Source organism: Coregonus clupeaformis, chromosome 30 (assembly GCF_020615455.1).
Source record: "Coregonus clupeaformis isolate EN_2021a chromosome 30, ASM2061545v1, whole genome shotgun sequence".
Taxonomy (NCBI): Eukaryota; Metazoa; Chordata; class Actinopteri; order Salmoniformes; family Salmonidae; genus Coregonus; species Coregonus clupeaformis.
In genome coordinates this window covers 39276624-39302118 of record NC_059221.1, presented here as the reverse complement: position 1 = coordinate 39302118, position 25495 = coordinate 39276624, and the positions used below count along the sequence as shown (strand labels likewise).

The window sequence follows — 25495 nt, the reverse complement described above, 5'->3', positions numbered from 1 at the left end:
TTGATAAGGGATTGATATGTGACTAATACTTGGAGTATAAGTGACAGAAATTCATAGCAGGCTTGTATACACTACCAAATTATATGAGGGGCAAACTATTTGGTAATTTTTTGGGAAATCAGACCATTTTGTCACAGATGATCATTCATGCCTTCACGCGGATTGAGAAATTATAAGGAATGTGTTCAAGTAAAAATACTTTAAAGTACTTAAGTAGTTTTTTTGGGGGTATCTGTACTTTACTTTATTATTTATATTTTTGACTACTTTTACTTCACTACATTCCTAAAGAAAATAATGTACTTTTTACTCCATACATTTTCCCTGACACCCAAAAGTACTGGTTACATTTTGAACGCTTAGCAGGACAGGAAAATTGTCAAATTCACACACTTATCAAGAGAACATCCCTGGTCATCCCTACTGCCTCTGATCTGGCGGACTCACTAAACACAAATGCTTCGTTTGTAAATGATGTCTGAGTGCCCCTGGCACACTCCAAATATAAAAACAAGAAAATGGTGCCGTCTGGTTTGCTTAATATAAGGAATTTGAAATAATTTATACTTTTACTTTTGATACTTAAGTATATTTTAGCAATTACATTTACTTTTGATACTTAAGTATATTTAAAACCAAATACTTTTAGACTTTACTCAAGTAGTATTTTACTGGGTAACTTTCACTTTTACTTCAGTCATTTTCTATTAAGGTATCTTTACTTTTACTCAAGTATGACAATTGTCTACTTTTCCCACAGACATTCTGTTATAATGTAAGCTGCCCCTTTAAATATGAAAAAAAGAGAAGTAGTTATGCAGTAGTCATTTTTAGTTGATGACGCGCACGCGTTAAAACTGCGTCAAAAGTTGTTTTGGACTATTGTGCTTATCGGTGGATGGAATATTGTAAGTGTGCATTGCATATATTATGGCAACATTTCTATAAACGGTATTTTCGACTTGCAGTGTTGTTCTAGACCACAATGGAATGTAATGTTATTAAGTTTGTTTACATTGTTTCATGGAGTTTGATGGTAGGCATTCCGGAGACAAGTCAAAGGAGCCTTAAAAGCAGATCGAAATCTAGCCTTAGTGAGAGTAATAATGTTGTTTATCATCGTTGCCGTCCATGAAACTCCTATCATATTTAAGTCCAAAGAGGACTACGTCCTCCCATTGCTAAATAACGCAACTTTGGAATGAGGTGATCTTAGATTTTACTCCTTTGGGAATATGCTGTGGGTTTGAACGGTTGCAACATTCTTTCACAGGACATGGGAAACCAGCATTTCTGCTATTAACTGCGCGCTCGATCCTCTAACAATGCAATATGGATATTCGCTCTCATAGGCGTCAGCTGAAGTCTTAACTATTGTTGTTGAACCTTACACTACATTTCTAATGTAGCTTTCTGGACGAAAGACATTCCCTAATAAGGAAATCCAGATGCCTTGATTGTTCTAAATACTATTTTTCATATAATTTACATTGGCTTTGACATATCAATTACCCATACAATTATACATTATTTATCATCAATTTACTATGCTACCTATTAACCCGTTACAAACACATTATAAACCGTCTGCTACTTTTCAAGTACACTAGTGATAGCGCAATTATTGTATAACTTGGATAATGTCAGATGACATGAGGCCACGAAGAAGAGTGTTTTGGTAGGGGGCTAGCCATATTAGTTTATGGGGGCTTGGGGTTCGTTTGGGATGGTTTGTAATTCCAGTTAATAACAAAATCTCCACTTGAGTTATTCCATTATTTGTCCCATGGAGAGAGGTCTTTCTTGAAAAAGAGATTGTATCTCAATGAGACTAACCTGGATAAAGGTTAAATAAAAATAAATCTGAATTGGAATTGACCCTAATCCTGCTTGTTGTCCTAAAGCTGCTTTATTGGCCTAGTGTATTGTACATGTCCCTGCTCTGCACTGATCTCCCCTGTGCTTCCCTCATAGAGCCAAGATGAGTGAGGACGTGTTTGAGGTCCCCGAGGGGGCAGAGTACCGTTATCTGGTACAAGAGGAGGGAGAGGTGGAGGTGCAGTATGTGCGCCGTAGACACTATGTCAGCCCCTTCCTGGTCCTGTCCAGAAGCTGCATCTTCCTCATCTGTCTGGGGGTGCTATCCCTGCTCACCTTGGCTGGGTACCTGGCCTACGTGGCCCAGACTCCGCCCCCTGGGTCACCCCAGGTCACTACCGACTGTGGACGCTTCCAGGGGAGACAGGTGGGTTGATGGCTGCACGTTGGTGGTGGAAAGATTAGAATTAGAACAGCGTTCAAATCTAACTTTATTTATATAGCACATTTCGTACACGGATGCAATACAATGAGCTTTACAAAAAAGAAACAATGTTCAGCCATATTGAATATTTTAACCAATTGTACTATATGGTTGCCCCCATATGCCTACAATGTAAAGAGCATTGAGACCTAATAGAACAGGGATCATCAATTAAATTCAGCCACAGGCCGTTTATATATATATATATATATATATTTCATTTATTTATGGAGCGGATGGTGAGGGGGCCGGAACATAATTACAAATAATTTGTAAACTGCAAATTGACCGGAAGAAGTCCAAACGGATATAATATTTGACTAAAACATAATAATTTCAAACGTTGCTTACATTCGTAAACAATCACATACACTCATTGGCCAGTTTATTAGGTACAGCTTGTTGATGAGAGAGGTCGAAGCGGGCCACAAACAGGCAAGTAATGGCGCTATACAAAAGTAGTGTGCAGAACGGCATCTCAGAACGCACAGGGTCAGCTGATCCAGCTGCAGCAAGGCCACAGATGTTTAGCTTCAATCCTATGCAATATATACAGTACACTCAGTAGTCCGATTGACTGTTAGAATAGGCAAAACGAGTGACCTAAGAGACTTGGAGCATGGTACGATCGTCGGTGCCAGGCGTGCCGGTTCCAGTATCTCAGAAACGGCCGGCCTCCTGGGCTTTTCACGCACGACAGTGTCTAGGGTTTACAGAGAATAGGGCGACAAACAAAAAAACAGTCAGCGGCAGTCCTGTGGGCGAAAAAACAGCATGTTGATGAGAGGTCGAAGGAGAATGGCAAGATCGTGCAAGTTAACAGGCGGGCCACAAACAGGCAAATAACGGCGCAGAACGGCGTCTTGGAACGCTCAACTCATCGGTTCCTGTCACGGATGGGCTATTGCAGAAGACGGCCACACCAGGTTCCGCTCCTACCAGATAAAAACAACAAGAAGCAGCTCCAGTGGGCACGCCATCACCAACACTGGACTATTAAGGAATGGAAAAACATTGCCTGGTCCGACGAATCCCGGTTCCTGTCGCGTCATAATGATGGCAGAGTCAGGCAACGGTACAGGCTGGTGGCGGTGGTGTAATGGTGTGGGGAATGTTTTCCTGGTACCAATTGAGCAACGAACGTTTCCGACACTTTGTAGAATCCATGCCCCGAATAATTCAGGCTGTTCTGGAGGAAAAGGGGGTCCGACCCGAGATGGGTGTACCTAATTTACTTTCCACTGAGTGTATATCTCAATTATGCATGGGAATACTTTGGAACAGATTTCCAAAATTAAAATCACTTGGAGCTGATTTGCTGGTGTTTTTACAGTCTTTGTATGTCCAACAATACAATTTAAAATTTAAAAGATCACCTCCAGTTGAGGAACCCTGTAATAGAAGATGGTAAAGGATTGAGGAGTGGACTGTTTCAGTGACAGGTGCCTTGACCATGTGGGCTTATACGGAATTACCTCCAGTGAACACTCATAGTTATTGAAATACTTTTGGTCGTCTTTATCATTGCAGAGGAATGGGGCCTACTCGTTCAAGGGCCTCTCCTACGCTGCTCCCCCCATTGGGGAACGCCGCTGGGCCCCGCCGGCCAAACCCTGGTGTGGGAACGGGGTGGGGGATGCCACCCGCTTCCGCAGCAAGTGTCCCCAGGTGCAGCCGCTCTCAGACACGGGGAAGGTGATGGGCCAGGAGAGCTGCCTCTTCCTGAACGTGTGGACCCCTACCCTGAGCCCCGACTCTTCCCTGCCCGTCATGGTCTGGATCCACGGGGGCTACCTTCACATGCTTAGTGGCGGAGAGGAGGGCTACTCGCCCACGGAGGAGCTGGCGGCCCAGACAGGGATGGTCTATGTCAGCTTTAACTACAGGCTCAACGCATTTGGGTTCCTGGCCCTGGAGCTACTGAGGGACGGCTCTCCAACCAATACCTCTGGTCAGTCTCTAGCAGTCAGGATTAAAACAGAAAAATAGTAATAGGAACACTTTTATCTTCAAACGTCAGTTGGCACAGCAAAGTATTACAGTACTGCCGAACGAGGTCTTGATGTCTCAAGCAGTTTCACACAACATAGATCATATGTTGTATTTAAGATATGATCATGGGAAGTATTTCATCTTTTAACAAGCTATTTCCAGCACTAACAGAGTGATGAAATATTCATAATGTTTATGTTTTGTGCTCTCAGTGATGTTGTTTAAAATTGTGTATATCTATTTAATGAGCTTTAATGTGATTTGGATAACTGGAGGTGATATACAGTGCATTCGGAAAGTATTCAGACCCCTTGACCTTTTCCACATTTTGTTACGTGAAATAGTTTTTTTCCCCTCATCAATCTACACACAATACCCCATAATGACAAAGCAAAAACTGGTTTTTAGAAATGTTTGCAAATGTATTAAAAAGTGAAATATCACTTTTACGTAAGTATTCAGACCCTTTACTCAGTTTGTTGAAGCACCTTTGGCAGCAATTACAGCCTTGAGTCTTCTTTGGTATGACGCTACAAGCTTGGCACACCTGTATTTGGGGAGTTTCTCCCATTCTTCTCTGCAGATCCTCTCAAGCTCTGTCAGGCTATTTTCAGGTCTCTCCAGAGATGTTCAATCGGGATGTGGCTGGGCCACTCAAGGACATTCAGAGACTTGTCCCGAAGCCACTCCTGCGTTGTCTTGGCTGTGTGCTTAGGGTCGTTGTACTGTTGGAAGGTGAACCTTCACCCCAGTCTGAGGCCCTGAGCGCACTGGAGCAGGTTTTCATCAAGGATCTCTCTGTACTTTTCTCAGTTCATCTTTCCCTCTCCTGACTAGTCTCCCAGTCCCTGCTGCTGAAAAACATCCCCACAGCATGATGCTGCCACCCCCATGCTTCACCGTAGGGATGGTGCCAGGTTTCCTCCAGATGTGACGCTTGGCATTCAGGCCAAAGTCTTCAATCTTGGTTTCATCAGACCAGAGAATCTTGTTTCTCATTGTGTGAGAGTCCTTTATGTGCCTTTTGGCAAACTCCAAGCGAGCTGTCATGTGCCTTTTACTGAGGAGTGGCTTCCATCTGACCACTCTACCATAAAGGCCTGATTGGTGGAGTGGTGCAGAGATGGTTGTCCTTCTGGAAGGTTCTCCCATCTTCACAGAGGAACTCTGGAGCTCTGTTAGAGTGACCATCAGGTTATTGGTCACCTCCCTGACCAAGGCCCTTCTCCCCCGATTGCTCCGGGTGGCCAGCACTAGGAAGAGTCTTGGTGGTTCCAAACTTTTTCCATTTAAGAGTCCACTGTGTTCTTGGGGACCTTCAATTCTGCAGACATTTTTTCGTACCCTTCCCCAGATCTGTGCCTCGACACAATCCTGTCTCGGAGCTCTACGGACAATTCCTTCGACCTCATGGCTTGGTTTTTGCTCTGACATGCACTGTCAACTGTGGGACCTTATATAGACAGGTGTGTGCCTTTCCAAATCATGTCCAATCAATTGAATTTACCACAGGTGGACTCCAATCAAGTTGTAGAAACATCTCAAGGATGATCAATGGAAACAGGATGCACCTGAGCTCAATTTCAAGTCTCATAGCTAAGGGTCTGAATACTTATGTAAATAAGGTATTTCTGTTTTTTGTTTTAAATAAATTTGCTAAAATATATACAAACCTGTTTTCACTTTGTCGTTATGGGGTATTGTGTGTAGATTGAAGAGGAAAAAATGTAATTTTATCAACTTTAGAATAAGGCTGTGACGTAATAAAATGTGGAAAAAGTGAAGGGGTCTGAATACTTTCCTAATGCACTGTATTTGTCTTACCTCCGCTGCTTGGTAAAACGTTTATATTTTTATTTCTCATGGTCACTATACCATTTATGCTTCACACACACATACCTTGATATGAAATGACCCATAAAATCACATAAAGCCATTGTTTTCAACACTCACAGTCATAGACGAGAATAGAAACGTTCTCCATCTGAATACCTCCTATCCCATGTCCTATTTCCCTTTCCTTCTGATCTGAAAGGGGTATTGACACGAGGAGCCTTTAGGGTTCACTAGGCTAGATGGAGCTTCTGAAATAGGAACTAGGACATAGTGAAACGAGGCCACGTCAAAGTGGTATTTCGACGTCATTTTGAATCTCTTTAATTGCTTTCCCCCCCAGGAAACTATGGCTTTATGGACCAGATAGCTGCTCTGCAGTGGGTCCAGAGGAACATCAAGGTGTTTGGAGGAGACCCCAGTAAGGTCACCATACTAGGTCAAAGCTCAGGTAATGAAACACCAGTTATTAGAAGTCTGTATATGGGCTACCTGAGTGTCAATGAAGTATGCTTGAACGTTTATTGTGCCCCCTTCTCATTTTGTTATAATACAAACCATTTTTAAAGGATGAAAACAAAAATATGCTCCTTTTATGTTAGCGTGTGCTTGTAGCAGTGTAGTTGTGTGAAGGAATGAACATGGGAATTTCCCCTCATTGTCTACCCTCTTCCCAACATCCTCTACCCCCCCCCCCACACACACACACACACAGGCGGGACGTCAGTGTGGACTCTGATGATGTCTCCGCTGGCAAAGGGTCTGTTTCGTGCGGCGGTGGATATGAGCGGCTCCTATGTGTATAACGCACCACTGGAGAGGGCAGAGGCAGACAACCTGCTATTCCTGAACAAGACTGGCTGCAATGACCTGGCCTGCCTCCGAAAGCTCTCCACCACACTGATACTACGGGTACACACAGTATTGACGACTTAAACCGTACAGTCTGCCTTTAGGGAGAAATGGGCTTCATGTGGGTCTCTCTCCCCTCTCTCTCTCTGTCTCTCTCTCTCCCCTCTGCTCCAGGCCATCCCATGGAAGGAGTACCCGTCGTGGGGGGCAGATGATCTGATGGACCTGCCCACGAAGGGCAGCTTTGTAGGTCCCGTAGCGGTGGTTGACAGGCATGTCCTCCCAGCCCCTCCCTTTGAGATGTGGGAGAAAGGAGGATTCTTCAATGATGTTCCATTCCTCGTAGGGACCACTGAGCAGGAGACTGACTTTTTGTAAGTATTATGCGTGGTCGGAAGAATAAATGATTATACAAAATTATTATCTACAGAAGCTGTCCTAGAAATACACAATGAAATTCGTAATCTTGTGTGTGTGTGTGTGTGTGTGTGTGTGTGTGTGTGTGTGCACTTTAGCCCACCTTATGAGAATATATCCATGTGGACATGGGGAGACTACCAGTGGTTTGTGACAGGTGAGAAGAAGAATACGCTAACCTCGGGGTCAATATAGATCTAACCTCGGGGTCAATATAGATCTAACCTCGGGGTCAATATAGATCAATCTGTAAATATTATTTCGATTAAGGTTTTATTGTCCTCCAAGGAGGAAATTCATCTCTACATGCTCAAACATTGCAGACTGTAAGAGATCAACAAAACCCCCAAAACCCAGACATTAACAGATAAACAGACAGAAAACCAAGACCGCACAGAGTGGGAGATAGTCCATTGAGCTGTTGAGGAAGTTTATGGCTGTGGGAAAGTAGCTCCTGCTAAACTGGGCCATTTTTCTCCCTTACCACTTATGGGGGACCAGGCACTCCAGCATCAGCTCCTTTCTCCAAACCCTGCTCTCATCTCTCGTATTTGCAACCCTGTCGCCTTTTTACAGTGTATTCCTGCTACCTTTGATGACCTTCAAAAACACATTGCCCTTTTCCCAAACACTCTCTTCTGTGTCCCACACAGACAAACTGAGCCCCTTCAGCGAGGGTCTTCCTAAGGAGGCGTTGGATCTGTACCCAAGCTCGGCCCTGTGCCCCACTCCTGACCGCTGCCCAGAGAGGGCTTACACCACCATGGTGTCAGACATGAGGGTCACCTGCCCCAACAACGACCTGGCCAAGAGGGCTGCAGGTAGGCTACGCTGACAGCCAGCCAAGGGGTTAGCATTCACTATAATAATGGATAGCATTTTGGGGGGGAGAATGGTCTCTCTAGATAGATAGGTAGTTGTTCAGAGAAGACACCTATTAGAATGGTCTCTAGAGAGAGAGGTAGTTGTTCAGAGAAGACACCTATTAGAATGGTCTCTAGAGAGAGGTAGTTGTTCAGAGAAGACACCTATTAGAATGGTCTCTAGAGAGAGGTAGTTGTTCAGAGAAGACACCTATTAGAATGGTCTCTAGAGAGAGGTAGTTGTTCAGAGAAGACACCTATTAGAATGGTCTCTAGATAGAGAGGTAGTTGTTCAGAGAAGACACCTATTAGAATGGTCTCTAGAGAGAGGTAGTTGTTCAGAGAAGACACCTATTAGAATGGTCTCTAGAGAGAGGTAGTTGTTCAGAGAAGACACCTATTAGAATGGTCTCTAGAGAGAGGTAGTTGTTCAGAGAAGACACCTATTAGAATGGTCTCTAGAGAGAGGTAGTTGTTCAGAGAAGACACCTATTAGAATGGTCTCTAGAGAGAGGTAGTTGTTCAGAGAAGACACCTATTAGAATGGTCTCTAGAGAGAGGTAGTTGTTCAGAGAAGACACCTATTAGAATGGTCTCTAGATAGAGAGGTAGTTGTTCAGAGAAGACACCTATTAGAATGGTCTCTAGAGAGAGGTAGTTGTTCAGAGAAGACACCTATTAGAATGGTCTCTAGAGAGAGGTAGTTGTTCAGAGAAGACACCTATTAGAATGGTCTCTAGAGAGAGGTAGTTGTTCAGAGAAGACACCTATTAGAATGGTCTCTAGAGAGAGGTAGTTGTTCAGAGAAGACACCTATTAGAATGGTCTCTAGAGAGAGGTAGTTGTTCAGAGAAGACACCTATTAGAATGGTCTCTAGATAGAGAGGTAGTTGTTCAGAGAAGACACCTATTAGAATGGTCTCTAGAGAGAGGTAGTTGTTCAGAGAAGACACCTATTAGAATGGTCTCTAGAGAGAGGTAGTTGTTCAGAGAAGACACCTATTAGAATGGTCTCTAGATAGAGAGGTAGTTGTTCAGAGAAGACACCTATTAGAATGGTCTCTAGAGAGAGGTAGTTGTTCAGAGAAGACACCTATTAGAATGGTCTCTAGAGAGAGGTAGTTGTTCAGAGAAGACACCTATTAGAATGGTCTCTAGATAGAGAGGTAGTTGTTCAGAGAAGACACCTATTAGAATGGTCTCTAGAGAGAGGTAGTTGTTCAGAGAAGACACCTATTAGAATGGTCTCTAGATAGAGAGGTAGTTGTTCAGAGAAGACACCTATTAGAATGGTCTCTAGATAGAGAGGTAGTTGTTCAGAGAAGACACCTATTAGAATGGTCTCTAGAGAGAGGTAGTTGTTCAGAGAAGACACCTATTAGAATGGTCTCTAGAGAGGGTAGTTGTTCAGAGAAGACACCTATTAGAATGGTCTCTAGATAGAGGTAGTTGTTCAGAGAAGACACCTATTAGAATGGTCTCTAGAGAGAGGTAGTTGTTCAGAGAAGACACCTATTAGAATGGTCTCTAGAGAGAGGTAGTTGTTCAGAGAAGACACCTATTAGAATGGTCTCTAGAGAGAGGTAGTTGTTCAGAGAAGACACCTATTAGAATGGTCTCTAGAGAGAGGTAGTTGTTCAGAGAAGACACCTATTAGAATGGTCTCTAAGAGAGGTAGTTGTTCAGAGAAGACACCTATTAGAATGGTCTCTAGATAGAGAGGTAGTTGTTCAGAGAAGACACCTATTAGAATGGTCTCTAGAGAGAGGTAGTTGTTCAGAGAAGACACCTATTAGAATGGTCTCTAGAGAGAGGTAGTTGTTCAGAGAAGACACCTATTAGAATGGTCTCTAGAGAGAGGTAGTTGTTCAGAGAAGACACCTATTAGAATGGTCTCTAGAGAGAGGTAGTTGTTCAGAGAAGACACCTATTAGAATGGTCTCTAGATAGAGAGGTAGTTGTTCAGAGAAGACACCTATTAGAATGGTCTCTAGAGAGAGGTAGTTGTTCAGAGAAGACACCTATTAGAATGGTCTCTAGAGAGAGGTAGTTGTTCAGAGAAGACACCTATTAGAATGGTCTCTAGAGAGAAAGGTAGTTGTTCAGTCACCTATTAGAATGCTTTGGAAATGCCTCCTGTCCACCCTTCACTGATGTAATCACTCATCTGTTAGTGAACAGCAGTGATAGGACAGAGTTTTGAACTGCTTGTGGGTGTTTGTTTTGTGTGTGTGTGTGTTCCTAGCGGCCCTCAACAGTCCTGTGTATCGGTACGTGGTGACACACACTCCATCTCGTGCCGTCAACTCCTCTGAGGGTCTGTTGTCGTTCCCCAGCCGGTTCTCTTTCCACGGCCTGGACGCTTTCGCCTTCTTCGGGGGTCTAGAGAAGCTGTTGGGGGGACCGCTCTCCGCCCAGGACACTGCCTTCCGGAAGCTTCTCACAGAGCATCTCATCCACTTTGCTAAGGAGGGTGAGCGAGGGGCTACAACACAAACACCTCTCCTAGATTGGTTCAACTCAGTGTTCAATATTAATTCAGGAAATAGACATTTACCACATACCTTTCCTCATCTCTCTATGCCTCTCCTCCTCTCATCTCTCTATCCCTCTCCTCCTCTCATGTCTCTATCCCTCTCCTCCTCTCATCTCTCTATCCCTCTCCTCCTCTCATCTCTCTATGCCTCTCCTCCTCTCATGTCTCTATCCCTCTCCTCCTCTCATCTCTCTATCCCTCTCCTCCTCTCATCTCTCTATGCCTCTCCTCCTCTCATCTCTCTATCCCTCTCCTCCTCTCATCTCTCTATGCCTCTCCTCCTCTCATCTCTCTATCCCTCTCCTCCTCTCATCTCTCTATGCCTCTCCTCCTCTCATCTCTCTATCCCTCTCCTCCTCTCATCTCTCTATCCCTCTCCTCCTCTCATCTCTCTATCCCTCTCCTCCTCTCTCTCTCTCCCCTCATCTATCCCTCTCCTCCTCTCATCTCTCTATGCCTCTCCTCCCTCTCTATGCCTCTCCTCCTCTCATCTCTCTATCCCTCTCCTCCTCTCATCTCTCTATGCCTCTCCTCCTCTCATCTCTCTATCCCTCTCCTCCTCTCATCTCTCTATGCCTCTCCTCCTCTCATCTCTATCCCTCTCCTCCTCTCTATCCCTCTCCTCCTCTCCTCCTCTCATCTCTCTATCCCTCTCCTCCTCTCATCTCTCTATCCCTCTCCTCCTCTCCTCCTCTCATCTCTCTATCCCTCTCCTCCTCTCTATCCCTCTCCTCCTCTCCTCCTCTCATCTCTCTATCCCTCTCCTCCTCTCATCTCTCTATCCCTCTCCTCCTCTCCTCCTCTCATCTCTCTATCCCTCTCCTCCTCTCATCTCTCTATCCCTCTCCTCCTCTCATCTCTATCCCTCTCCTCCTCTCATCTCTCTATGCCTCTCCTCCTCTCATCTCTCTATGCCTCTCCTCCTCTCATCTCTCTATGCCTCTCCTCCTCTCATCTCTCTATGCCTCTCCTCCTCTCATCTCTCTATCCCTCTCCTCCTCTCATCTCTCTATGCCTCTCCTCCTCTCATCTCTATCCCTCTCCTCCTCTCTATCCCTCTCCTCCTCTCCTCCTCTCTATGCCTCTCCTCCTCTCATCTCTCTATCCCTCTCCTCCTCTCATCTCTCTATCCCTCTCCTCCTCTCATCTCTCTATCCCTCTCCTCCTCTCATCTCTCTATCCCTCTCCTCCTCTCATCTCTCTATGCCTCTCCTCCTCTCATCTCTCTATCCCTCTCCTCTCCTCCTCTCTATCCCTCTCCTCCTCTCATCTCTCTATCCCTCTCCTCCTCTCATCTCTCTATCCCTCTCCTCCTCTCATCTCTCTATGCCTCTCCTCCTCTCATCTCTCTATGCCTCTCCTCCTCTCATCTCTCTATCCCTCTCCTCCTCTCATCTCTCTATCCCTCTCCTCCTCTCATCTCTCTATCCCTCTCCTCCTCTCATCTCTCTATCCCTCTCCTCCTCTCATCTCTCTATCCCTCTCCTCCTCTCTATCCCTCTCCTCCTCTCATCTCTCTATGCCTCTCCTCCTCTCATCTCTCTATCCCTCTCCTCCTCTCATCTCTCTATGCCTCTCCTCCTCTCATCTCTCTGTCACTCTCCTCCTCTCATCTCTCTATCCCTCTCCTCCTCTCCTCCTCTCTATCCCTCTCCACCTCTCATCTCTCTATCCCTCTCCTCCTCTCATCTCTCTATCCCTCTCCTCCTCTCATCTCTCTATCCCTCTCCTCCTCTCATCTCTCTATCCCTCTCCTCCTCTCATCTCTCTATGCCTCTCCTCCTCTCATCTCTCTATCCCTCTCCTCCTCTCATCTCTCTATGCCTCTCCTCCTCTCATCTCTCTATCCCTCTCCTCCTCTCCTCCTCTCTATCCCTCTCCTCCTCTCATCTCTCTATCCCTCTCCTCCTCTCATCTCTCTATCCCTCTCCTCCTCTCATCTCTCTATGCCTCTCCTCCTCTCATCTCTCTATCCCTCTCCTCCTCTCATCTCTCTATCCCTCTCCTCCTCTCTATCCCTCTCCCTCCTCTCATCTCTCTATCCCTCTCCTCCTCTCATCTCTCTATGCCTCTCCTCCTCTCATCTCTCTATCACTCTCCTCCTCTCATCTCTCTATCCCTCTCCTCCTCTCTATCCCTCTCCACCTCTCATCTCTCTATCCCTCTCCTCCTCTCATCTCTCTATCCCTCTCCTCCTCTCATCTCTCTATCCCTCTCCTCCTCTCATCTCTCTATGCCTCTCCTCCTCTCATCTCTCTATGCCTCTCCTCCTCTCATCTCTCTATCCCTCTCCTCCTCTCCTCCTCTCCTCCTCTCCTCCTCTCATCTCTCTATCCCTCTCCTCCTCTCCTCCTCTCTATCCCTCTCCTCCTCTCATCTCTCTATCCCTCTCCTCCTCTCATCTCTCTATCCCTCTCCTCCTCTCATCTCTCTATCCCTCTCCTCCTCTCATCTCTCTATGCCTCTCCTCCTCTCATCTCTCTATGCCTCTCCTCCTCTCATCTCTCTATCCCTCTCCTCCTCTCCTCCTCTCATCCCTCTCCTCCTCTCATCTCTCTATCCCTCTCCTCCTCTCCTCCTCTCATCTCTCTATCCCTCTCCTCCTCTCATCTCTCTATCCCTCTCCTCCTCTCTATCCCTCTCCTCCTCTCATCTCTCTATCCCTCTCCTCCTCTCATCTCTCTATGCCTCTCCTCCTCTCATCTCTCTATCACTCTCCTCCTCTCATCTCTCTATCCCTCTCCTCCTCTCATCTCTCTATCCCTCTCCTCCTCTCATCTCTCTATGCCTCTCCTCCTCTCATCTCTCTATCACTCTCCTCCTCTCATCTCTCTATCCCTCTCCTCCTCTCATCTCTCTATCCCTCTCCTCCTCTCTATCCCTCTCCACCTCTCATCTCTCTATCCCTCTCCTCCTCTCATCTCTCTATCCCTCTCCTCCTCTCATCTCTCTATCCCTCTCCTCCTCTCATCTCTCTATCCCTCTCCTCCTCTCATCTCTCTATCCCTCTCCTCCTCTCCTCCTCTCTATCCCTCTCCTCCTCTCATCTCTCTATCCCTCTCCTCCTCTCATCTCTCTATCCCTCTCCTCCTCTCATCTCTCTATCCCTCTCCTCCTCTCATCTCTCTATGCCTCTCCTCCTCTCATCTCTCTATCCCTCTCCTCCTCTCATCTCTCTATCCCTCTCCTCCTCTCTATCCCTCTCCTCCTCTCATCTCTCTATCCCTCTCCTCCTCTCATCTCTCTATGCCTCTCCTCCTCTCATCTCTCTATCACTCTCCTCCTCTCATCTCTCTATCCCTCTCCTCCTCTCTATCCCTCTCCACCTCTCATCTCTCTATCCCTCTCCTCCTCTCATCTCTCTATCCCTCTCCTCCTCTCGTCTCTCTATGCCTCTCCTCCTCTCATCTCTCTATCCCTCTCCTCCTCTCATCTCTCTATCCCTCTCCTCCTCTCATCTCTCTATCCCTCTCCTCCTCTCATCTCTCTATCCCTCTCCTCCTCTCATCTCTCTATCCCTCTCCTCCTCTCATCTCTCTATGCCTCTCCTCCTCTCATCTCTCTATCCCTCTCCTCCTCTCATCTCTCTATCCCTCTCCTCCTCTCATCTCTCTATGCCTCTCCTCCTCTCATCTCTCTATCCCTCTCCTCCTCTCATCTCTCTATGCCTCTCCTCCTCTCATCTCTCTATCCCTCTCCTCCTCTCATCTCTCTATGCCTCTCCTCCTCTCATCTCTCTATCCCTCTCCTCCTCATCTCTCTATCCCTCTCCTCCTCTCATCTCTCTATCCCTCTCCTCCTCTCATCTCTCTATCCCTCTCCTCCTCTCATCTCTCTATGCCTCTCCTCCTCTCATCTCTCTATCCCTCTCCTCCTCTCATCTCTCTATGCCTCTCCTCCTCTCATCTCTCTATCCCTCTCCTCCTCTCATCTCTCTATCCCTCTCCTCCTCTCATCTCTCTATCCCTCTCCTCCTCTCATCTCTCTATCCCTCTCCTCCTCTCATCTCTCTATCCCTCTCCTCCTCTCATCTCTCTATCCCTCTCCTCCTCTCATCTCTCTATCCCTCTCCTCCTCTCTTCTGTTCTCTCATCTCTTCTTCTGTTCTTTCCATCCCTCTCTCCTCCTCTATTGCAGGTAAGATGCCGGAGCAGTGGCCAGAGTACCCAGCAGCCACTGCTCTCCTGAACCATACCCTCTCTGTGGTCCATGATTACTCTGCTGAACGCTGCCAACTGTGGGAGAAGAACGGCTTCTACCCCTACGCCTGGGTCAACTGACCCCTCACCCCTAACTCCTACTGCTGAGGACTGAATCCTACGCCTGGGTCAACTGACCCCTCACCCCTAACTCCTATTGTTGAGGACTGAATCCTACGCCTGGGTCACCTGACCCCTAACTCCTACTGCTGAGGACTGAATCCTACGCCTGGGTCAACTGACCCCTGACCCCTAACTCCTACTGCTGAGGACTGAATCCTACGCCTGGGTCAACTGACCCCTCACCCCTAACTCCTACTGCTGAGGACTGAATCCTATGCCTTGGTCACCTGACCCCTAACTCCAACTGCTGAGGACTGAATCCTATGCCTTGGTCACCTGACCCCTAACTCCAACTGCTGAGGACTGAATCCTATGCCTGGGTCAACTAATCCCTCACCCCTAACTCCTACTGCTGAGGACTGAATCCTACGCCTGGGTCAACTGACCCCTCACCCCTAACTCCTACTGCTGAGGACTGAATCCTACGCCTGGGTCAACTAATCCCTCACCCCTAACTCCTACTGCTGAGGACTGAATCCTATGCCTTGGTCACCTGACCCCTAACTCCAACTGCTGAGGACTGAATCCTATGCCTTGGTCACCTGACCCCTAACTCCAACTGCTGAGGACTGAATCCTATGCCTGGGTCAACTAATCCCTCACCCCTAACTCCTACTGCTGAGGACTGAATCCTACGCCTGGGTCAACTGACCCCTCACCCCTAACTCCTACTGCTGAGGACTGAATCCTACGCCTGGGTCAACTGACCCCTCACCCCTAACTCCTACTGCTGAGGACTGAATCCTACGCCTGGGTCAACTGACCCCTCACCCCTAACTCCTACTGCTGAGGACTGAATCCTACGCCTGGGTCAACTGACCCCTCACCCCTAACTCCTACTGCTGAGGACTGAATCCTACGCCTGGGTCAACTAGGTTACAGTATCTACCCCTAGAACAATTGACCAACTGTCTAGAGCAATGGGAACATGTCAAGACAGATGGAAACCATGAAGACCAAAATGAAGGATGTTAGTACTTATAGCACTGTATGTGTTCTGTTGTTGTGGTGAAATGCAGATGCATTGTGTGAGTTCTGGTGTATACAGTATTTTGCCTTTTAGGTTTGTTGAAGGATAAAGTACGAGTTTAGAGAAAAGGGAAGAAGATAATGGTAATTGTAATATTTCTGCTCTGTTTTGTGGTAGAGATGGTTGTAAGAGGAGACATTAGTGAGCTGTGTCTTATCATTATTCATAGTTTTGGCTACTGTTACTCGCACTAAGAATTTAAATGAAGATGCTTACTCTTTAATGGAAATCACATGAAAGTCAAATCTGTTGTGTATACATCGTACCTGTATGCAATGAGGAAACATATATTATGAAGGGCTTTTATGCTTACATTTTAGTCATTTAGCGGACGCTCTTATCCATATATATATATTTTTTTCATACTGGTCCCCCGTGGGAAACGAACCCACAACCCTGGCGTTGCAAATGCCATGCTCTACCAACTGAGCTACAAAGGGACTGTAGCCAGTTTCCTGTGTTTCTCTGTTCTTCTCTTTCTGTAATGTGTCTGGATGGTGGCTAGTCATACATTTTTCGTTAGTTTGAAAACCATTTTTGGGTTGTTTTTTACTCAGGTAATCTGCTTTATCATGCCATGACCTAAAATTTAAGGTTCATTCACACGCACTAATACAAATAATAAAACACAAAGAAATAAGTATTTGTCTTTAAAAATATATATATATATATAATTTCAAATATACAGTATGTTTCATAGCCTAGAATCAAGTTCAAGTTCATCTTATTATCCCAGAGAGAAATGTTGTTTTTGCAGGCATGGGCAGCACAACAGACAATAAAAGTACAATACAATAAAAAGTAAAATGCGAACCACCTTTCACATGTTCAGGGCCCACTTTTGGTCCCAAACCACAGTTTAAGAAACCCTTTTGCTAATCAATTGAAGGTGTCCGTACCGTTTCCAATATTAGGAAATTACATTTGTTTTGTGATGTGATTTTGTAAGACAGAGATATGGGTTAAATGAATGACTGTTTTGATGGAACATAGGTGTGTGTTTTCATACCCATTAAAGAATACATGTATTGGTGCTGTGGCTTAGTTGGTTAAAGTGCCTGTCTAGTAAACAGGAGATCCTGAGTTCGAATCTCAGCAGTGCCTTTTCAAGCTGTTCATTGTACCCATTGGTGGAGAAGATCAGAGGGGAGGTACCTTTGGTTTTCTCATCCAATTTGTTTTGAGAAGAAGGCGTGGCGAGAGGAGAGAGGACGTCAGGAGTATGCAATTGAGATATCCAATTTTACGGAAAAAGGCCAGTTTTTGAAAGAGTTAAAACGTAACAACTTTGTAAAGCTGAACTGGCTAACAACTCAAGCGTTTAGCCGTCTTGTACACGTCACTGTCCCATCCTGACTAACCTCTAAGAGCAAGCTCTGGTAGCTCGCCGTGATGGTATAGTGGTTCGTACTCTGCGTTGTTGCCGCAGCAACCCCGGTTCGAATCCTGGTCACGGCATAGTGGTTCACAATGTCATGGCAAAAGGGCTGTATTTTGAACGAGTTACAACTTACTGTGTAAGCAAAGAAACTCAACAAGTCTTCCATTTGACAAAGTCCCTCAACTCATTTTAGGTTAATGAGTTACATTAACAAATGCTTTCAGAGGTTCTTCACCAATTTCAGTCGACACTCAAATTTGAGATTTACTGTCCGCGAACAACACCAAAGTAAGCAGAAATATTGTATGAATCTGAATTTCTACTCATAACATGCAAACCAACTTTCACATGTTCAGGGACCACTTTTGGTCACAAACCACAGTTTAAGAAACCCTTTTGCTAATCAATTGAAGGTGTCCAGTACCGTTTCCAATATTAGGAAATTACATTTGTTTTGGGATGTGATTTTGTAAGACAGAGATATGGGTTAAATGAATGACTGTTTTGATTGAACATAGGTGTGTGTTTTCATACCCATTAAAGAATACATGTATTGGTGCTGTGTCTTAGTTGGTTAAAGCGCCTGTCTAGTAAACAGGAGATCCTGAGTTCGAATCTCAGCAGTGCCTTTTCAAGCTGTTCATTGTACCCATTGGTGGAGAAGATCAGAGGGGAGGTACCTTTGGTTTTCTCATCCAATTTGTTTTGAGAAGTAGGCGTGGCGAGAGGAGAGAGGACGTCAGGAGTATGCAATTGAGATATCAAATTTTACGGAAAAAGGCCCGTTTTTGAAAGAGTTAAAACGTAACAACTTTGTAAAGCTGAACTAGCTAACAACTCAAGCGTTTAGCCGTCTTGTACACGTCACTGTCCCATCCTGACTAACCTCTAAGAGCAAGCTCTGGTAGCTCGCCGTGATCGTATAGTGGTTAGTACTCTGCGTTGTGGCCGCAGCAACCCTGGTTCGAATCAGGGTCACGGCATAGTGGTTCACAATGTCATGGCAAAAGGGCTGTATTTTGAACGAGTTACAACTTACTGTGTAAGCAAAGAAACTCAACAAGTCTTCCATTTGACAAAGTCCCTCAACTCATTTTAGGTTAATGAGTTACATTAACAAATGCTTTCAGAGGTTCTTCACCAATTTCAGTCGACATTCAAATTTGAGATTTACTGTCCGCGAACAACACCAAAGTAAGGAGAAATATTGTATGAATCTGAATTTTTACTCATAACATGCAAACCAACTTTCACATGTTCAGGGCCCACTTTTGGTCCCAAACCAGTTTAAGAAACCCTTTTGCTAATCAATTGAAGGTGTCCGTACCGTTTCCAATATTAGGAAATTACATTTGTTTTGTGATGTGATTTTGTAAGACAGAGATATGGGTTAAATGAATGACTGTTTTGATTGAACATAGGTGTGTGTTTTCATACCCATTAAAGAATACATGTATTGGTGCTGTGGCTTAGTTGGTTAAAGCGCCTGTCTAGTAAACAGGAGATCCTGAGTTCGAATCTCAGCAGTGCCTTTTCAAGCTGTTCATTGTACCCATTGGTGGAGAAGATCAGAGGGGAGGTACCTTTGGTTTTCTCATCCAATTTGTTTTGAGAAGTAGGCGTGGCGAGAGGTGAGAAGACGTCAGGAGTATGCAATTGAGATATCCAATTTTACGGAAAAAGGCCAGTTTTTGAAAGAGTTAAAACGTAACAACTTTGTAAAGCTGAACTGGCTAACAACTCAAGCGTTTAGCCGTCTTGTACACGTCACTGTCCCATCCTGACTAACCTCTAAGAGCAAGCTCTGGTACCTCGCCGTGATCGTATAGTGGTGAGTACTCTGCGTTGTGGCCGCAGCAACCCCGGTTCGAATCCGGGTCACGGCATAGTGGCTCACAATGTCATGGCAAAAGGGCTGTATTTTGAACGAGTTACAACTTACTGTGTAAGCAAAGAAACTCAACAAGTCTTCCATTTGACAAAGTCCCTCAACTCATTTTAGGTTAATGAGTTACATTAACAAATGCTTTCAGAGGTTCTTCACCAATTTCAGTCGACACTCAAATTTGAGATTTACTGTCCGCGAACAACACCAAAGTAAGCAGAAATATTGTATGAATCTGAATTTCTACTCATAACATGCAAACCAACTTTCACATGTTCAGGGACCACTTTTGGTCACAAACCACAGTTTAAGAAACCCTTTTGCTAATCAATTGAAGGTGTCCGTACCGTTTCCAATATTAGGAAATTACATTTGTTTTGTGATGTGATTTTGTAAGACAGAGATATGGGTTAAATGAATGACTGTTTTGATTGAACATAGGTGTGTGTTTTCATACCCATTAAAGAATACATGTATTGGTGCTGTGGCTTAGTTGGTTAAAGCGCCTGTCTAGTAAACAGGAGATCCTGAGTTCGAATCTCAGCAGTGCCTTTTCAAGCTGTTCATTGTACCCATTGGTGGAGAAGATCAGAGGGAGGTACCTTTGGTTTTCTCATCCAATTTGTTTTGAGAAGTAGGCGTGGCGAGAGGAGAGAGGCCGTCAGGAGTATGCAATTGAGATATCCAATTTTACGGAAAAAGGCCAGTTTTTGAAAGAGTTAAAACGTAACAACTTTGTAAAGCTGAACTGGCTAACAACTCAAGCGTTTAGCCGTCTTGTACACGTCACTGTCCCATCCTGACTAACCTCTAAAAGCAAGCTCTGGTACCTCGCCGTGATCGTATAGTGGTTCGTACTCTGCGTTGTTGCCGCAGCAACCCCGGTTCGAATCCGGGTCACGGCATAGTGGCTCACAATGTCATGGCAAAAGGGCTGTATTTTGAACGAGTTACAACTTACTGTGTAAGCAAAGAAACTCAACAAGTCTTCCATTTGACAAAGTCCCTCAACTCATTTTAGGTTAATGAGTTACATTAACAAATGCTTTCAGAGGTTCTTCACCAATTTCAGTCGACACTCAAATTTGAGATTTACTGTCCGCGAACAACACCAAAGTAAGCAGAAATATTGTATGAATCTGAATTTCTACTCATAACATGCAAACCAACTTTCACATGTTCAGGGACCACTTTTGGTCACAAACCACAGTTTAAGAAACCCTTTTGCTAATCAATTGAAGGTGTCCGTACCGTTTCCAATATTAGGAAATTACATTTGTTTTGGGATGTGATTTTGTAAGACAGAGATATGGGTTAAATGAATGACTGTTTTGATTGAACATAGGTGTGTGTTTTCATACCCATTAAAGAATACATGTATTGGTGCTGTGTCTTAGTTGGTTAAAGCGCCTGTCTAGTAAACAGGAGATCCTGAGTTCGAATCTCAGCAGTGCCTTTTCAAGCTGTTCATTGTACCCATTGGTGGAGAAGATCAGAGGGGAGGTACCTTTGGTTTTCTCATCCAATTTGTTTTGAGAAGTAGGCGTGGCGAGAGGAGAGAGGACGTCAGGAGTATGCAATTGGGATATCTAATTTTACGGAAAAAGGCCCGTTTTTGAAAGAGTTAAAACGTAACAACTTTGTAAAGCTGAACTGGCTAACAACTCAAGCGTTTAGCCGTCTTGTACACGTCACTGTCCCATCCTGACTAACCTCTAAGAGCAAGCTCTGGTAGCTCGCCGTGATCGTATAGTGGTTAGTACTCTGCGTTGTGGCCGCAGCAACCCTGGTTCGAATCCGGGTCACGGCATAGTGGTTCACAATGTCATGGCAAAAGGGCTGTATTTTGAACGAGTTACAACTTACTGTGTAAGCAAAGAAACTCAACAAGTCTTCCATTTGACAAAGTCCCTCAACTCATTTTAGGTTAATGAGTTACATTAACAAATGCTTTCAGAGGTTCTTCACCAATTTCAGTCGACACTCAAATTTGAGATTTACTGTCCGCGAACAACACCAAAGTAAGCAGAAATATTGTATGAATCTGAATTTTACTCATAACATGCAAACCAACTTTCACATGTTCAGGGACCACTTTTGGTCCCAAACCAGTTTAAGAAACCCTTTTGCTAATCAATTGAAGGTGTCCGTACCGTTTCCAATATTAGGAAATTACATTTGTTTTGTGATGTGATTTTGTAAGACAGAGATATGGGTTAAATGAATGACTGTTTTGATTGAACATAGGTGTGTGTTTTCATACCCATTAAAGAATACATGTATTGGTGCTGTGGCTTAGTTGGTTAAAGCGCCTGTCTAGTAAACAGGAGATCCTTCAAGCTGTTCATTGTACCCATTGGTGGAGAAGATCAGAGGGGAGGTACCTTTGGTTTTCTCATCCAATTTGTTTTGAGAAGTAGGTGTGGCGAGAGGAGAGAGGACGTCAGGAGTATGCAATTGAGATATCAAATTTTACAGAAAAAGGCCAGTTTTTGAAAGAGTTAAAACGTAATAACTTTGTAAAGCTGAACTGGCTAACAACTCAAGCGTTTAGCCGTCTTGTACACGTCACTGTCCCATCCTGACTAACCTCTAAGAGCAAGCTCTGGTAGCTCGCCGTGATAGTATAGTGGTTAGTACTCTGTGTTGTGGCCGCAGCAACCCCGGTTCGAATCTGGGTCACGGCATAGTGGTTCACAATGTCATGGCAAAAGGGCTGTATTTTGAACGAGTTACAACTTACTGTGTAAGCAAAGAAACTCAACAAGTCTTCCATTTGACAAAGTCCCTCAACTCATTTCAGGTTAATGAGTTACATTAACAAATGCTTTCAGAGGTTCTTCACCAATTTCAGTCGACACTAAAATTTGAGATTTACTGTCCGCGAACAACACCAAAGTAAGCAGAAATATTGTATGAATCTGAATTTCTACTCATAACATGCAAACCAACTTTCACATGTTCAGGGACCACTTTTGGTCACAAACCACAGTTTAAGAAACCCTTTTGCTAATCAATTGAAGGTGTCCGTACCGTTTCCAATATTAGGAAATTACATTTGTTTTGGGATGTGATTTTGTAAGACAGAGATATGGGTTAAATGAATGACTGTTTTGATTGAACATAGGTGTGTGTTTTCATACCCATTAAAGAATACATGTATTGGTGCTGTGGCTTAGTTGGTTAAAGAGCCTGTCTAGTAAACAGGAGATCCTGAGTTCGAATCTCAGCAGTGCCTTTTCAAGCTGTTCATTATACCCATTGGTGGAGAAGATCAGAGGGGAGGTACCTTTGGTTTTCTCATCCAATTTGTTTTGAGAAGTAGGTGTGGCGAGAGGAGAGAGGACGTCAGGAGTATGCAATTGAGATATCAAATTTTACAGAAAAAGGCCAGTTTTTGAAAGAGTTAAAACGTAATAACTTTGTAAAGCTGAACTGGCTAACAACTCAAGCGTTTAGCCGTCTTGTACACGTCACTGTCCCATCCTGACTAACCTCTAAGAGCAAGCTCTGGTAGCTCGCCGTGATAGTATAGTGGTTAGTACTCTGTGTTGTGGCCGCAGCAACCCCGGTTCGAATCTGGGTCACGGCATAGTGGTTCACAATGTCATGGCAAAAGGGCTGTATTTTGAACGAGTTACAACTTACTGTGTAAGCAAAGAAACTCAACAAGTCTTCCATTTGACAAAGTCCCTCAACTCATTTCAGGTTAATGAGTTACATTAACAAATGCTTTCAGAGGTTCTTCACCAATTTCAGTCGACACTCAAATTTGAGATTTACTGTCCGCGAACAACACCAAAGTAAGCAGAAATATTGTATGAATCTGAATTTCTACTCATAACATGCAAACCAACTTTCACATGTTCAGGGACCACTTTTGGTCACAAACCACAGTTTAAGAAACCCTTTTGCTAATCAATTGAAGGTGTCCGTACCGTTTCCAATATTAGGAAATTACATTTGTTTTGTGATGTGATTTTGTAAGACAGAGATATGGGTTAAATTAATGACTGTTTTGATTGAACATAGGTGTGTGTTTTCATACCCATTAAAGAATACATGTATTGGTGCTGTGGCTTAGTTGGTTAAAGCGCCTGTCTATTAAACAGGAGATCCTGAGTTCGAATCTCAGCAGTGCCTTTTCAAGCTGTTCATTGTACCCATTGGTGGAGAAGATCAGAGGGGAGGTACCTTTGGTTTTCTCATCCAATTTGTTTTGAGAAGTAGGCGTGGCGAGAGGAGAGAGGACGTCAGGAGTATGCAATTGAGATATCCAATTTTACGGAAAAAGGCCAGTTTTTGAAAGAGTTAAAACGTAACAACTTTGTAAAGCTGAACTGGCTAACAACTCAAGCGTTTAGCCGTCTTGTACACGTCACTGTCCCATCCTGACTAACCTCTAAGAGCAAGCTCTGGTAGCTCGCCGTGATAGTATAGTGGTTAGTACTCTGTGTTGTGGCCGCAGCAACCCCGGTTCGAATCTGGGTCACGGCATAGTGGTTCACAATGTCATGGCAAAAGGGCTGTATTTTGAACGAGTTACAACTTACTGTGTAAGCAAAGAAACTCAACAAGTCTTCCATTTGACAAAGTCCCTCAACTCATTTCAGGTTAATGAGTTACATTAACAAATGCTTTCAGAGGTTCTTCACCAATTTCAGTCGACACTCAAATTTGAGATTTACTGTCCGCGAACAACACCAAAGTAAGCAGAAATATTGTATGAATCTGAATTTCTACTCATAACATGCAAACCAACTTTCACATGTTCAGGGACCACTTTTGGTCACAAACCACAGTTTAAGAAACCCTTTTGCTAATCAATTGAAGGTGTCCGTACCGTTTCCAATATTAGGAAATTACATTTGTTTTGTGATGTGATTTTGTAAGACAGAGATATGGGTTAAATTAATGACTGTTTTGATTGAACATAGGTGTGTGTTTTCATACCCATTAAAGAATACATGTATTGGTGCTGTGGCTTAGTTGGTTAAAGCGCCTGTCTATTAAACAGGAGATCCTGAGTTCGAATCTCAGCAGTGCCTTTTCAAGCTGTTCATTGTACCCATTGGTGGAGAAGATCAGAGGGGGAGGTACCTTTAGTTTTCTCATCCAGTTTGTTTTAAGAAGTAGGCGTGGCGAGAGGAGAGAGGACGTCAGGAGTATGCAATTGAGATATCCAATTTTACGGAAAAAGGCCAGTTTTTGAAAGAGTTAAAACGTAACAACTTTGTAAAGCTGAACTGGCTAACAACTCAAGCGTTTAGCCGTCTTGTACACGTCACTGTCCCATCCTGACTAACCTCTAAGAGCAAGCTCTGGTACCTCGCAGTGATCGTATAGTGGTGAGTACTCTGCGTTGTGGCCGCAGCAACCCCGGTTCGAATCCGGGTCACGGCATAGTGGTTCACAATGTCATGGCAAAAGGGCTGTATTTTGAACGAGTTACAACTTACTGTGTAAACAAAGAAACTCAACAAGTCTTCCATTTGACAAAGTCCCTCAACTCATTTTAGGTTAATGAGTTACATTAACAAATGCTTTCAGAGGTTCTTCACCAATTTCAGTCGACACTCAAATTTGAGATTTACTGTCCGCGAACAACACCAAAGTAAGCAGAAATATTGTATGAATCTGAATTTCTACTCATAACATGCAAACCAACTTTCACATGTTCAGGGCCCACTTTTGGTCCCAAACCACAGTTTAAGAAACCCTTTTGCTAATCAATTGAAGGTGTCCGTACCGTTTCCAATATTAGGAAATTACATTTGTTTTGTGATGTGATTTTGTAAGACAGAGATATGGGTTAAATTAATGACTGTTTTGATTGAACATAGGTGTGTGTTTTCATACCCATTAAAGAATACATGTATTGGTGCTGTGGCTTAGTTGGTTAAAGAGCCTGTCTAGTAAACAGGAGATCCTGAGTTCGAATCTCAGCAGTGCCTTTTCAAGCTGTTCATTGTACCCATTGGTGGAGAAGATCAGAGGGGAGGTACCTTTGGTTTTCTCATCCAATTTGTTTTGAGAAGTAGGCGTGGCGAGAGGAGAGAGGACGTCAGGAGTATGCAATTGA

General features: G+C 44.3%; 1 protein-coding gene and 14 non-coding genes across 15 annotated transcripts; all 15 read left to right on the top strand.

Moving 5' to 3' along the window:
* Positions 1-828: 828 nt before the first annotated feature.
* si:ch211-71n6.4 (para-nitrobenzyl esterase) lies at positions 829-17180 on the top strand. Its single transcript, XM_041857132.2, has 10 exons — positions 829-908; positions 1975-2245; positions 3833-4253; positions 6471-6578; positions 6843-7039; positions 7154-7353; positions 7495-7553; positions 8050-8217; positions 10505-10732; positions 14933-17180. The coding sequence occupies exons 2-10, from the start codon at positions 1982-1984 to the stop codon at positions 15073-15075; spliced, it is 1788 nt and encodes a 595-aa protein (XP_041713066.1). The 5' UTR covers positions 829-908; positions 1975-1981; the 3' UTR covers positions 15076-17180.
* On the top strand, positions 17178-17251 carry trnat-ugu. The gene has a single exon. It is a non-coding gene; the product is annotated as a tRNA-Thr (tRNA).
* Positions 17252-18083: 832 nt separating this feature from the next.
* On the top strand, positions 18084-18157 carry trnat-ugu. Its single transcript has one exon. It is a non-coding gene; the product is annotated as a tRNA-Thr (tRNA).
* Positions 18158-18986: 829 nt separating this feature from the next.
* trnat-agu lies at positions 18987-19060 on the top strand. The gene has a single exon. It is a non-coding gene; the product is annotated as a tRNA-Thr (tRNA).
* Positions 19061-19342: 282 nt separating this feature from the next.
* trnah-gug lies at positions 19343-19414 on the top strand. Its single transcript has one exon. It is a non-coding gene; the product is annotated as a tRNA-His (tRNA).
* A 477-nt stretch (positions 19415-19891) lies between these two features.
* trnat-agu lies at positions 19892-19965 on the top strand. The gene has a single exon. It is a non-coding gene; the product is annotated as a tRNA-Thr (tRNA).
* An 830-nt stretch (positions 19966-20795) lies between these two features.
* Positions 20796-20869, top strand: trnat-agu. Its single transcript has one exon. It is a non-coding gene; the product is annotated as a tRNA-Thr (tRNA).
* Positions 20870-21151: 282 nt separating this feature from the next.
* Positions 21152-21223, top strand: trnah-gug. The gene has a single exon. It is a non-coding gene; the product is annotated as a tRNA-His (tRNA).
* An 805-nt stretch (positions 21224-22028) lies between these two features.
* On the top strand, positions 22029-22100 carry trnah-gug. The gene has a single exon. It is a non-coding gene; the product is annotated as a tRNA-His (tRNA).
* A 477-nt stretch (positions 22101-22577) lies between these two features.
* Positions 22578-22651, top strand: trnat-agu. Its single transcript has one exon. It is a non-coding gene; the product is annotated as a tRNA-Thr (tRNA).
* A 282-nt stretch (positions 22652-22933) lies between these two features.
* trnah-gug lies at positions 22934-23005 on the top strand. The gene has a single exon. It is a non-coding gene; the product is annotated as a tRNA-His (tRNA).
* Positions 23006-23482: 477 nt separating this feature from the next.
* Positions 23483-23556, top strand: trnan-auu. Its single transcript has one exon. It is a non-coding gene; the product is annotated as a tRNA-Asn (tRNA).
* Positions 23557-23838: 282 nt separating this feature from the next.
* On the top strand, positions 23839-23910 carry trnah-gug. The gene has a single exon. It is a non-coding gene; the product is annotated as a tRNA-His (tRNA).
* Positions 23911-24387: 477 nt separating this feature from the next.
* trnat-agu lies at positions 24388-24461 on the top strand. Its single transcript has one exon. It is a non-coding gene; the product is annotated as a tRNA-Asn (tRNA).
* Positions 24462-25293: 832 nt separating this feature from the next.
* trnat-agu lies at positions 25294-25367 on the top strand. The gene has a single exon. It is a non-coding gene; the product is annotated as a tRNA-Thr (tRNA).
* Positions 25368-25495: the final 128 nt, after the last annotated feature.